This window comes from Oryzias latipes, chromosome 24 (assembly GCF_002234675.1).
Source record: "Oryzias latipes chromosome 24, ASM223467v1".
Classification (NCBI taxonomy): domain Eukaryota; kingdom Metazoa; phylum Chordata; class Actinopteri; order Beloniformes; family Adrianichthyidae; genus Oryzias; species Oryzias latipes.
The window spans coordinates 4,066,049-4,079,662 of record NC_019882.2 but is presented as its reverse complement, the minus strand read 5'-3'; the positions used below and the strand labels follow the sequence as shown (position 1 = coordinate 4,079,662).

General features: G+C 40.8%; 1 protein-coding gene across 11 annotated transcripts in view; it reads right to left on the bottom strand.

Moving 5' to 3' along the window:
• Window positions 1–13,614, bottom strand: part of LOC101156134 (neurexin-3b) — a gene marked incomplete at its 5' end in the record, with an annotated part of 300,242 nt that overhangs the window by 17,885 nt on the left and 268,743 nt on the right. For all 11 annotated transcript variants that reach the window (XM_023953188.1, XM_023953183.1, XM_023953192.1 and 8 more), the window contains 1 exon segment: window positions 13,087–13,397. In XM_023953188.1, the coding sequence (XP_023808956.1) occupies window positions 13,087–13,397 (311 nt within the window).

Here is a 13,614-nt window from a genome sequence, read left to right as displayed (position 1 = left end):
ATGAAAGGCGCTATACAAATCAATAAAGTTTGAAGTCTGAAGTTTGACGAAGGAAAGCATCCCCTTCAAGTGCCAACTGTTTGAAAATTGACCATGAGAATAAAATAAAAAATTGCGGGTTGTGCTTACTGGAATTATACCACACCGAGTATTTCATGTATCGATAGAGAGCTGTGAAGTAAAAAGCCTGGCGTGAGATTCGGGAGGTTTGCACCGCTTCGACATTTCGCACAAAGCCATCTCCAGTTGTAGGTGGTGGACCTGTGCTAGTAAACAGTAGAAAAAGAAGAAGAAGCCCTTCCCTGCTTGTCCAGTTTGAACATGCATCAAATGCCCAGTGTAGCTTTACAGTTATAGTGGACTTTGAGTTCTTCTGAAATATGGAGACCGATTTTTAGTTTATGCCAAAGGAAGCTGTTCTGCTTATATGATATACGTACATATGTTTGTGTTGTTTATCTTTATTTTACTTTTTCATTGTCCAACAAATCCTTGACCAATTATCTTGACTAATTTTTATGTATTGGTATTTATTTTGTTTATCCTATTTAATTGTTAATTTCCTATATGTTTCTTTAAATTTCTTAAAATAAATCAATCCCATTAAAAAAAGCTTTGTTTATGATGCCACATGAACAGGGGCATCTCCCTACATAGAACAAAACACTTCATTTTCAGCACAATGTGAAACATAATCCTTTCCTTTCCTGATGGTAAGATGCCTCACACTTCAAGCAGGTAAATTCTGTCCAATTTCTCCCTAAGCGAGAAAAAAGGGCTATTTTTAAAACGTTTAGCCTTTTTTAGACTTTAGGATAAAAATGATTTGCTCTGTGTTTCAATCTATCAACCCTGTGGGAACTAGCATGCATTAACACCGTCTACTGACACCTGTACTAATTAAAAGAGCCTTAACTCCGGAGATCACCACTTTCCAATTGTAGCATCTCCTTAGAAAACCGTCCAACAAGCCACTGTGGACTTGATGGCTACACTTAAACCAGCTATGTGGGTCTGTTACTTTGTTTTTCATATTTGTTGAGAGAGTAGCTAACAAAGTAGAGTGCATCCCATGCATAGATGTAAGAAGAAGAGCTCTGTGGCTTCCTCTTGCTGCTGATGACATTGATTTGATCGGTCACATCAAAGCCAGCGCCTGCGCTCTGCAGGCAGAGAGACATAATGCACTCAGCCGCTGTCTATAATCTTCCCTCGGGTCAGCATAAGAAGTGTAAAGGCTAAGACTTGAATGTGGCCCCCAGGTTACAAATGTGACATTAGAAGGGAAAGTGAGCAGCGCTTTATCTCGGGGAAATGCCAGGAATCTGGGCACGCGCTCTTAAGTGAGTCATATCATCAGTGAAGGTGCAGGAGATTGCCGCCGAACATACCGCGGTCTTATCATAACAAATGACCTTCATGTGTTGTTACACCCACGGGCAGCAAGAAACACTGAGAAACAAAGCCATCTGAGAGCAAGGAAGAGGCACAACCTTGCTATCAAACCCACTTTAGCTTATTAACATTGTCAGAGTTTAAAATGCCCAAAGGTTGAATTTTTTTTATTTTTATTTTTTTATTACGGGTTTCTTACTGATGGGACCCAAACAAATCACATTTCTTCAGCGTGTCATCCTGGCTGTCAGTGGTCAGTGGCTGACAGATCAAAGGGGTGAAGCCAGGGCAAAGGTACATCAAAGACGCACAATTCAAAGCAATTTCTTCTTCCCCAAGGTGCTCCTCTCCCTTATATATTTATATTTTTTAACAGAAATCTGAATTTGGGTCGTCTCCCATCTCCTCTTCCTCGCTTTCTCACTCGTTCGTAATCAGCCACTTCAATGGGCCTCATATCCAAATGAAATCTCTGTGGCGGAAGCTTAGCCGCTCTATTGACGGCTACCCGATGTGCATGTTATCATGTCCCATCTGAGCTTTGACAGCCTGACAATGGAGAAGCTTGTATTACAAGGGGAATCAATGGGACTAGGATGTATCCCTATCAATAGACGGCCACACCTCTTTTTGCTCTCCCTGTGTGAAAGATAAGATGCTTTATCCTGGACTAAAACCCAAAAATAGACTCTAGCCTTGGCTTTTTTATTTTTCCAAGAGAGTTTTAATCAGTAAAAATAGTCTTTAACCTTCTGACTACCAGCCATGCAAATTTGTCCTCTGCAGAAGACATTTCTGATCCTAAATATCCCCCAACCATTGCATATTATGAATGGCTAAAATAAACACAGTAAGAGTTATGACATATAATTGATTTAGTCCCCTTGGATTAATTTCTTGAAACAATTTGTGTGGTTCTTAGGTACTTTTAACATTGTTTTGACTTTTTCTTTGCCCTGTTTTTGAAATTTAAACTTTTTTTTGTCTCGCCATATTTAATCTTTGTTATAAAATATGAAAACACTTTGATCTGTGATTATGGTAGTTAAACAATGACATAAATGTACAAAATAATTATCTTTTGGGTTTATCTGGAATTATTGTGTAATATGATGAAAAATATTTGTCAAAAAAAGAAGCTGGTATGAGAAGCAAATGAAACATTGCCACAAAAAGAGATTAAAAAAAATGTATAGAGCAGATTGTAAGGCAGAAAATAGGTCCTGTAATACTAAGGGTTAATACAATTAACCCTTAGCTAAATCAAGTTATAGGACCGCGAGCCAGATGCTAAATGACTCCCAAGATCAAATATTGACATGTCACATCAGGACCTTTGGGGAGAGGTCTCTGCAGCCTCTAGTAGTCAGCATTTTTTCTCATGTTTTACATTTATAGAGCCGTCTGACCAAGAAAACAGCTAGAAAGGTAAAAATAAAACCACATTTAATTTGTCCACCATCAGCGTGGCCTGTTGGTTTCAGCAAAATAGAATAGAATAGGTTGTGTGCAGACTATTTCTCTTTTTTTTTCGTCAAGGACCTGCGTTTGTAGACAGAGCAGTGCGGGTTGTGGCCTAACAGCAAACTCTAATTGCCCTCAGGCCATTGGCAGCCACTTTCCAGCAGGCTCATTTATCTTCCAGGGGAAAAGGAAATGGTCTCTGGCCCTGATCCTTAATCACCCCCATGCCACGGCGTACAAGGTCATCAGAGAAGGCCTGTGACGCACACGGCTGTACGCAAACACACAAATTGAGGAGGTGAAAGATGGGGAGACAGGCTGAGGAGAACGTGTGCGGTGAGCAGACGAGAACCGAGAGGAAATGTCTGTTCTCTTGGTGAGAGCAGATGAAACTGTAACAGCGATTACAGGTTAGCTTTGTGTTCCCATTTGCAACACTCCTTTCAAAGAGGAAGTGAGGAATTTTGTGAGAAAAAAAAAAAGCTGACAGAAGATGAGAGTGGGAAACATGCCGAGGGGGGGATGAAGAACATGGAAATAGCTCTGTCTCTCTGGCGCTTCTGAGGCTTTTGCAAGAACAGAGTGAAAACACGATTAAAAATTCGGAAAATTAGAAGTTGGAGGTATTTTTTCTTAAAGTTACTTTGATTTTCTAAAAGTTTTATTTAAGAAACACCAAATTAGAACAGCTATTGTCATTATTTTTAACATTAAAGCTTCACTGCAACGTTTTGATACTTGCAAAGATTTAAACCTTGTTTTTAGACATTCAAGATTTCTCACCAGGTATTAAGTTGTTTTATTTTTGCCTTTTTAGTTTTCAGACAGGCCTGAAATATAAAAAGGATTTTCAGACAGCATAACATCCCAGTTCATCTCAAACTTGTTGATGTTCTCAGACAAAACTGGTTCATTCTAAGGACAAAATTCCCAGCTACAAACAGAGCAACGTCATGTACTCTATCCTCTACAAAGAGAACGGCAATGAACAATACATAGGAGAAACCAAACAACCTCTACACAACCGGCTTTACCAACATCGCAGAGCCAACTCAAGTGGACCTGAGTCTGCAGTACATCTCCACCTGAAGGCCACAAACCACTCGTTCGAGGACAGAGAGAAAGGATGGTTTGAGCGAGGAGTGAAAGAAGCCATCTTTGTCAAGAAGGATAAACCTTCTTTTAATAAGAATGCTGGTCTCAGGTTTATTCTTGCATCCATCTACGGCAGGGTTCTGAAACCCAAACAAACCGAACCAGTTCCACCTGGGTCGTAAACAGCTGAAAGAGATGACCAGTTTGGGGAGGGAGTCACTGGCTCCCCAACCCCAGCTGAGGACAAAGGACTCTTAATGACCCGAAACCATGTAGGCTAAGTAGACAATACTATACAGTTTCAGGTCTGACTCCTCCCCCACAAGCACATTTAAACTAGCTCTTTTACCAGCTTTTTCAGAACTGACAAAGGGGATGAAACGTCTTCAATTTTAAAAACCAAATCCAAATGACAACCTTTAATCCTACTACTATGATGGAATCAACCTGGATGAATAAGAGGCTTCATAGGCAGCATTCATTTTCATTATTATGGAAACAAAAATGTAGATTCATGTTCTAAGAATAAGTGCTATTTAAAATTGTATGAGGACTTATTAGGATGGAGCAACTTGTACTAAGACTTTATCTTCATTTTGTTCACATTTTTGTTCTAAAATACTTATTACTCTGTTTTTTTGACACTGTAATCAACATAAATAACGTTAAGGTTCATAAAAACTCAAAAAATGCAAATTAATTGCTTAGAACTAGCAAATAAAACTTGTTTTTGGGCTGTATATGATTTAATTTAAAGTACTTCTATCAAAAAATTAGCTTTTTTAGTTTTTTAGTTATAGTTTATTTTTATTCTTGTTTCTAGGCCACGATATCTTCTAAAAATAGCAGAGATAATTTTACTACTTTCGAGTTGTTGTAAAGTTCTATATAAATAAAATAAATAACTATTTATGAAATAAAGCAATGACCAAATAGCACTCTATAATTTTCAAAGAAAAAATTCAGGAAAAATATACTGAAAAATATACTAAAAATATATAATTTAAAAAAAACACACACACACACACAAAAAAAACAATAAATAGTCGATCCTCTCCCATCATAATCCTATGAGGGCTGCAGCTCATCACAGTTTGCGCAGCTGCGCTGTTTCCTGCACGTCTGTTTCTTATCCAGTAATAATGAAAAAGGTAATTTCTATGTCTTCTGCTGCAGCTAAGCATATATTGATTGACATGGTCTCCAGCCAATCAGGACACAGAAAAGGTTGCGCTGTTTAAAAAAAGCAGCACGATGCTCTAAAAGAACTTGAGCTAAACCGGGACAGATGAACTGCGACGTAGAAAGGAAAGACTGTCTTCTGTTCTGTTTGACAGAGATTTTAGAGGGTTTCAGGTTGGAGCACAGACTGCAGAAGGGGGGAAGAAAATGTCAAGTCTTGATCGTGTGGCCAGATTAAAAAAACAAAACATGGGTCTCTGATAGTCTTCAGTGGGCCGGACCAAACATGGAGGCGGGCCGGATCCAGCCCGCGGGCCGTAGTTTGCCCACACCTGCACTAATGGGACTTTATTCCATAGATTTCCATCTGTAAGTCTCGTGGCCGCTTGGTTTTTCTCTCCCCGCCACTCACAGTGGCGCTAAATGCATGAGATTGTTGTCGGGGGCGAGCGCCGCAGCAGGATCACGTGTTCGGAAAACAGCTGTATCTGTGTTGGCTTCTGGCTCTCACGGTGGTATGTTTCCAAAGGTTCTCCACAGTCATACAGCACTTTGATTCTACATGTTTTATGTTTAATGCTGCTCTGTGGCTCTGAACACCACCAGCTTCTTTCAAGATTTCATTGTGAATTGATGCGATCTGCGCCGTCATGATGCTACGACTTTACATATTTTAACAAGGCCCTGGATTTGTCTGATCACGTCTCTGCTGGAGATGTGGAACAACTTCGCTCTGCAACAGTTCATTTGATTCTATTCTGATGCTTGTTTCTTTTCTTTTTCCAAGTCAATTTCTAAAAAAAAAAGTCCTGCTTCTGGAGGCATGTTAGGGATTTTCATAAAAACAGTTTTTTTGTGGAGTATTTTTCCATTTAACTCCTAAATCTGCTTCAGTACTTTCTTCAATTTCTCGCTCTCAAAAGCTATCGACTTATATGACTATATGACTCCGAGGCTGTAATACCAAATCAATGCAGGCGTTACATAATCGTTGATGCTGGCAGCTTTGTGTCCCACATCAGCCAAGGAGGGGGTCCCACTTGGCTTCAGTTCCTAATGAGCACAAACCAAATTAAGAATCCGATTTAGTCTCTTTTTAGAAGATGAAAGCTGAAACATAATCACCAACCAAGGGAGAGATCACTTGAAAACCATATATGCAGAGATAACGGCGTGTGCACGCCCGACTGCTATGAGGGGCAACAGGTTTGATTGCAGTTTGCTCTGAATCTCAGAGGACAAAGAGGAGAGACATTTGTAAATGTCTCAGTACTGAGGAGCATCCAAAGCTTTGTTTGATTATTCAATCCCACAGTCTGTCTGAGAATATTGTTTTTTTCTCACAGTAGCAGCAGATCTTGCTTTATGTGTGTTTTCTCCAGGTACGTAAACTTCTCTGAGCAAACTATCAGAGAACTATGACTCCTCTTTCCTTCTGGGTCTTGCATAACAAAGTGTGAGATGAAAATAGTGGCAGGAAAACAAGTTCATTTCACACCAGCCAGAGTATGGGCTGTCACAGTCACCTCACGGCTCTTTAAATGGCTTGAATTTGATGCCAACTGTTTTATTTGGATGGTCCGTGTCACTCTGCAGGCTTGTGCTGAGGGTATGTAGTGTGAGAGAAAGAGGAGTTGGAGGATTTCAGGGCCCAACTGTTGACAGAAGGCTGTCATTTGGGAGTCGTTCGGCTAATTTTTATGTATTACAATCTTGGAGCTCGCATTAATGTGGATAATTCATTTCTGTTTTATTTAAAGATTCAAAATCAACAAACCTATGTCGTTTTCTGGAACTCAGTATCTGCAAAGCGGCATTAGTTCATTAAAAAAATTCCCCTCTGAGTTATGGGAGGGACTGTTGGACATCGTTTCCCATCATCCCCTTGTTTACACTCTCTCCCGTTTGCTTACAGCCCCCTAACAACTCTAACCTAACATTCCCGGTGCAGCAAAACCGACGAGCAATATTGGAGCTATCCAGTTGTACACCTTTGATCGAGATTTCCTCAGAGGAGGAAAACGAAGATGTACATGGATTTATTCGTCTGCAAGTGGATTTATCAGAATGGAGCGCCGATTGTAGCAACTACGGCACACCTGCAGGCTTTTTTCAACCAAATTTTTTCATCTGCTCTTGGTTTACAACAAACTGAATAAAAAAATATTCAGAGAAGCTTAACTTTCTTTTATCATGAGAATAAAGACACAAAAAAAACATTAAAAACACAAGTTTCAACCTTTTTTAACTACTTTCTTGTGAATATTCAATATCCGCTTTCCTCTATTTATCAAAATATTTTATAAGAGTGAGATGCTTTTCTGGAGTAGATTTGCTGCTACAGCTTATTTTACCTGTTGGGAGGGGTTGTCAGGCAGATTAGTCTCTGAATTAAAACTGCATGACAAGGAGAGTTTGTGCTCTACTTAGTGATAGAAAATCCTGAGGATGGAAAATAAAACCAAATCCTCATCACCTCTCTGACGATCTGAGGTAAAACACTTTCTAAAAAACATTCTTGTTTTGTCTTTTTTTTACAACAAGCAGGTTTAATAATGTATTTTTCTGAAGTTGATCTTTAAAGTTAAAGTCGAAATTATTATTAGCTCCTTTTATGGTTGACTTTTGCCAAACATTCTTAGATTGCTGCACTTTTATGGAGTCGATAAAGACAAAAACTTTCCAAATCTTTTATAAAAGTTGTGTTTTTTTTCTCCCATGGATAAAAAGTCAAAGGGATTCTTTTTTAGATCTTTTGCAGGACATCAAAGCTGCAGACCTTCTGGGTTTAAACTTGGACTAACATGTTGTCACGCGCCCCCGGAGCTTAAGGCGGCATTAGGCGTCCCTGTGCTGCTGTCCTGCTGGTCAGCCTGGAATCAAACTGCAGTGTGCGTCTCTGACCAGTGTGTGTTGTTTGCTGCTTCCCGGTGTGCGAGTGCCCCGCCGTGACAATGGCAGCTGACAAGACAGGTTTACACACAAGCGTTCCCGGAGGATCTAGATAAGTTGTGTTGCAAGTCTAGGGAGGGGGGACATCTATTGCAAACCCCCCCCCCGCGGTCTGCGACCCCTGGAGCTATCTGCTGGTTCTCACACACTGAGAGACAAACTGCTCCGGACGCACACACTCGAACACAAAAAAATCCGCACACAATCCGCCGACATGAAATTGCAAACACTTTCACACAGAGAAGACAAATGGAAACAGTTTGGCGTTCGTACACTCCTGCACAGATTAACATGAAATATTCACCACAGGACTTTCAATCTAAGGTTGCGCGCAACTTTTTCTCTTTTGCCGTTTCTCTGAGCAGACTCCAAAACCCTCGCACATTTACGAGGACGCGTCTCACAGATGCTAGACTGACGACGTTACGGAGCATGATGAGGTGCAAACCGCTCCCATGCACGTGTGTCACTTTGTATGTGCTTGTGTGTGTTCCTTTAATGAGCTGCGAACACCAGCAGGGTCTCCATCAGTCTGCTGCCTCCTAATTGGACCTACAGAGCAGCCAGCGGACCTCCAGCATCCATCCATGACAACTCGATGCGAGCCGAGGCGCCCCTCAGCTGGAGATAAAAAAGGGAAGGAAGCATCTTAAGGACTGCCTTCCCACCAGTTTGACCTTTCGTAAATTACAGGTGGGGTCGCGGTCCGGTCGGGAAGAAAGGTGAAAGCCACCAAAAACATGAAATGACTAATGACAGGTGGAGATGCTGTGCTCAACACATGAGCAGATGGACAAAGCCATCAACCATGATCCTGCGTGTGGAGAAACGCAGCACTTCTTAAAGAGAATCAATGAGTGATAATCATGTATCCCCAGGTATTAAACTACTTTCTTGCCGGAGATTAAAAATGGAAATAAAACAGGATGCAGCAGAAATCTATCTCACAGCAGTGAAAGTTGAGCATTAATCCGCATACATCAAACTACCTTTGAAAACACACTGGTATTGCCGAACTCAAATCGAATACGTCCAGTAATCATCGTCAATGTGGAAAAACAAACCCGAGGAAAAAGAAAGGCCATTCAATTATGCTACATCCACATTTACCTCCCATCTTTCAGCTTCCTGAAGTTGAAGATGATGGACGTGAGCAATTTCTCCAACGTGGGCAAACATGCAAATCGGTTCCTGCGTGTCCCTCGGCAGCTTTCCCCCACGGTCTTTTAGATTGCAGAGCCTCCCATCCTAATTGTTCCCAAACATCTCACGCCAGCAGTGTGCATTAATTTAGAACGAGAGATGTTGATCTCCCATGATAGAGAGCCTTGCATAGATGAATACTGTAAGAATGAGACCTTCCAGTCTGCAGAGCTGTGGGACTGTGCCATCACGTCACAAACTGAAGCTGGAGAGTTTTCAAGATTATTGAAAGTTTAATAGATTTGACTTAACCAAGTTATGAACCCGGAACTGTCATATAGACAAATACGTAATTGACATTGTTTTAAATTTATTTCCTGATGGAAATGTTAGCATTTTTTTATTTGTTACATTTGAAAGTTAATGTTGTGAGTCAGAGTAAACATTGAGATTTGGTATGTTTGTATGTGTGTTTATCTATCTGTTAAGGGACCTATATCTTGCTTTTCTTAAGCCTTTCAGAGTATATTACATCTGATAATATATCAACTTTTGGCACAATAGAGAACACTTTTCTTTATGAAATCTGAGTTGTTTTTGCAGCTCATTTTCCCATCTGGAACTAAGACGATTCGATCTCTGAGGGTGCCGCCTATTTCATGACGTCAACCTTGAGCCGGTCTTGGCAGCGTGTCTGCGTTTCGCCCATGAACGACAAAAAACAAAACAATTCTATTTGTTGTGTTGATTTTACAGACAAAATCTGTTTTTTGTTTATTTTTTATACCAAACTCAGACCAACAGGGGCTGCCATGCTCTGCTGCACCAATTGCCAGGCTAAAGCCGAGAAGCAGGCGAGTAAAAGAAAAAGAAACATCTGTCATGTCGGTACACGTTTGTACCAGCAGAACCATCATTAATTAAGCGTGAGATTGGTGTCTCCATCCTTCTGACTCACAGATGTCAGGGGACCCACGGCTTCTCACCTCTGAAAAAGAAACCGGTAGAGTCTGCACAGCGGCTAAAACGAAAATGTAGTGAAACACCGCCGAAACAGCTGCACACGTTTGGAGTCCGGCACCATGTCAGACACCTATAGCTCTTTTTCAGTACTGCAGTACATCACTAATGAAAGCTCAGCTCTTTAAAGTGCCCTGCAGAACCCCGAGAGGGGGAGAAATCTTCCATCCAGGTGCCGCTCCTCTCCTTCCCTTCTTACACCGCAGCATTTAACAGCCGGCTGGGGAACCGCGCCATTAAAGGCCTCGGCAAATGAAACGCCGGCGAGAATCAAAGCCGACCCCGACATGGGAAGAAGAATGAACAAGATGTGCTTTCAGAAGAAATACAAAAAAAAAAAAAGTCTCTATAGAAAGTAGAAAAAAGAAGACAAGAGGCTTTTATTGTTCAGTTACTGAAGACCATTATCTGGCATCTAAAAGCTGCATCCTGGGTATTAACAAAAGAGATATCAGTTCATCATGTCACCTTGAAAAGTTGAGAGCTCTCTGTTTAAAAGCTTTCACAGAGAGAACTTTATTGACTTCATTTTAAAATTTATAGCGTGTGACACAAAACGCTATTTTACCAGAGATGCTGCGATTTTTCTCATCTGAAGTGACCTTGATGCTCGCTGCAGAGCTCAAGTATTTCAGCTCGGCCATCATCACCGCAGATCACTGATGTCAGACAGACAGAGAGGGGCTGCTCGTGCCTTTGATCCACATTTTCTAACCTCCCTTGTGAAAGTCTGGACTGTGTCTAAATCAAAAACCGCAGAGCTTCCCACGCGCTCAGATGCCGGCGCCAACGAGAGCCATCATCGCTGCACATCCGGCAATCTGAAAAGGTTGATAACAGTTGTCGTTCATCCAACCACCACCAAACCCAACACCCAGCCCTGCCTCACCCGAGAGGGAGAGTTATTGCTTTAATATAGACAAAGAACAGTTCAATTTGTGCTTCGAGTGTCAAAGGACCGCTGGGCGAGATTACTTCAGTGGCACTTCGATGACATTCATTGGCTTGGGCACGGGACGTATAGAAGAAAAGCCTAAAATTGAGTGACATACAAAGACAGATAGAGTGATGGTAGAAGAGAGGGAAACCCAGGGAATGAGAGAAAGGCCACCGGCGGCTTTGCACACCTTGGCGAGCAGCAGCACCTCAATCCTACACAGAATGAGAAATACAGTATCCTGACCTTGGCTGATCAAGCAGAGAAAAAAGGAGCGCGGCCCCAATCCAACTGAGCTCAGCCCCAAAACGGATCTGAAAACTCATTAAGTATCGGAGAGCAGAGAAATGTTCTTCTCTGAGCCCTTCGTCACGTGTTTAAAGCTTATTAGTGAGAAAACACCTGAAGAAGCCCTTCATAAAACCAAAAAATAAAATGATTATGAGCAAAAAAAAGGAAAAACAGTTCAGGTAAAACTAGCCTTCAGCGAGCTGATGTGTGGTTTTCATGACCAAAAACTAGAATAATCCAGAAAAACGTGAACATTCTTAAATGTTAAAATTATAAAACACCAAATGAGTTTGTTGCTTTTATATCAATCATCACCTGATCAATCAGACTCTCACCTCAATTTGAATCAGCATTTGAACAAGTAAATATTTAAGAGCCAACATCAATCGTTCAGTATCTAGTGAGAAGATTGCAGCTGAAATGATCTACTTTCACATTTGAGCGACAAAATTCATCGCATTACTATAAATAACAAAAATAATTCTGCTGCTTGTAGGTCGTCTTTGGATTTTCCAGGATTATGACCTAAACTTTTTTGAAAGACTTTGAAACCAGGGAGGCCATCTGAAAACCCAGATCCCAATTCTGTTGAGAATCGGTGAAGGAAGCTCAAGGTTAACGCTCAGAAACCGTACGATAAAGTAGAACTATTTCCAGAGAGATCTTTCAGAGGGAGGCACCTGCTTATTTTAACATTACAGACAGAAAGCTAGTTTTTCTATGAGGGGACTTAGAAAACCACATTTTGTTGAAGCTGACAAGAAAATGTGTCTTCTTTCTTTTTTTTAAATCAAATTAAAAACTAAAACAATGTTGCAAATAATGATTAATTTGTTTATTACTGTTTGGATTAAATGCATGATTACTTTTTGCTCTTTTTCTAAGTCTGAGCATCTGTCATGTTCACTTTTAATCAACTTTTGTCCAACTGAAGGGATTGTACTGCAATTTTGACTTAAACCTGCCAAACAGTACATTCATGAAAGCAGTTAAAGAAAACTGTAATCCCGAAGAACCCAAGAACAATGTTTTTCTCTGGGTTTTTAAAGGTAATTTGAATTTCTTTTTATCATTTTGGGCAGCAAAAATATGTGTAAGAAATAAAAAGATAAAATTTGAAAAAAAACACCAAATAAGTAGAAAGAAAAAAAAACAGCCGCCATTTTAAAGGCACACAGGGGTAAATACTGGGATTTAGGTGTTCATCATTAATCACAGGAGTGTGGTGCTGAAGCTAACCAGCAATAAAGGAAAGCACTGAAGATTTTGATTGACAATCATCTGCAGCAAATCAGGATGCAAATGTATAGTGGTATGATTCTAATAATTTAAATAATTTAATGATTTGAATGACTTCACTGCTGTTTTATCCTGATTGTTGCTGTCTTTGTGTCTACTGAAAGTCCTTTTGTTTCTATTTGTCAAAAGGTCTTGCTTTTTGCTGGCCCACATTTGAAAATAAGAATTGTTTGTTAATCTGTCCTGCCTGGATAAATAAAGGATAAATAAGAATAAAAAGAAAAGAACACATAAAATAAAAATCCTACAAAACATTCTGTGGAACTGTAAGGGAAGCTTGTGGGGCCGCTGCAGCCCTTTAGCCTTACCTGAATAGTGGGTGGCGATCTCTGTTTGCGTGTGGTTGTAGTAGACAGGGTGGTTGTGGTCTCGATGAAGGTGGTGGACATCTCCGGGGGCACGGACGTGGTGGTGCGCGTGGCGCCCCGGCTGGGCGGCACGTCGCCCACCAGCCGCACGCTGCCGGTCACCTTGATGTTGGGATGGCCTTCGGCCGCCATGTTGAGGACCTTCAGGCCGTTATAGTAGAGGCCGGAGAGCTGGCCCTGGTAGGGCCGCAAACGGTCGTTTCCCCCGATGGAAATGGAGGCCTGAGTGTTGAAGATTGTCAGCTGCCGTCCTGATGCGGGAAAGAAGGGTGGTGAAGTCGCTAAAAATAATGCTCATCTGATTTCACAACCATATTTAAGCTAAAAAAAACAGATGCAGTGAAGATAATCTGTTTCTTTGCCTTTGCATAAATAAATAAGGTTGGTGAAACTGTCTTTATGATGCTTTATAGCTAATTAAAGCTCATCAACCCTACATTTCTATTCATTTAAAAACTCTGTGCACCA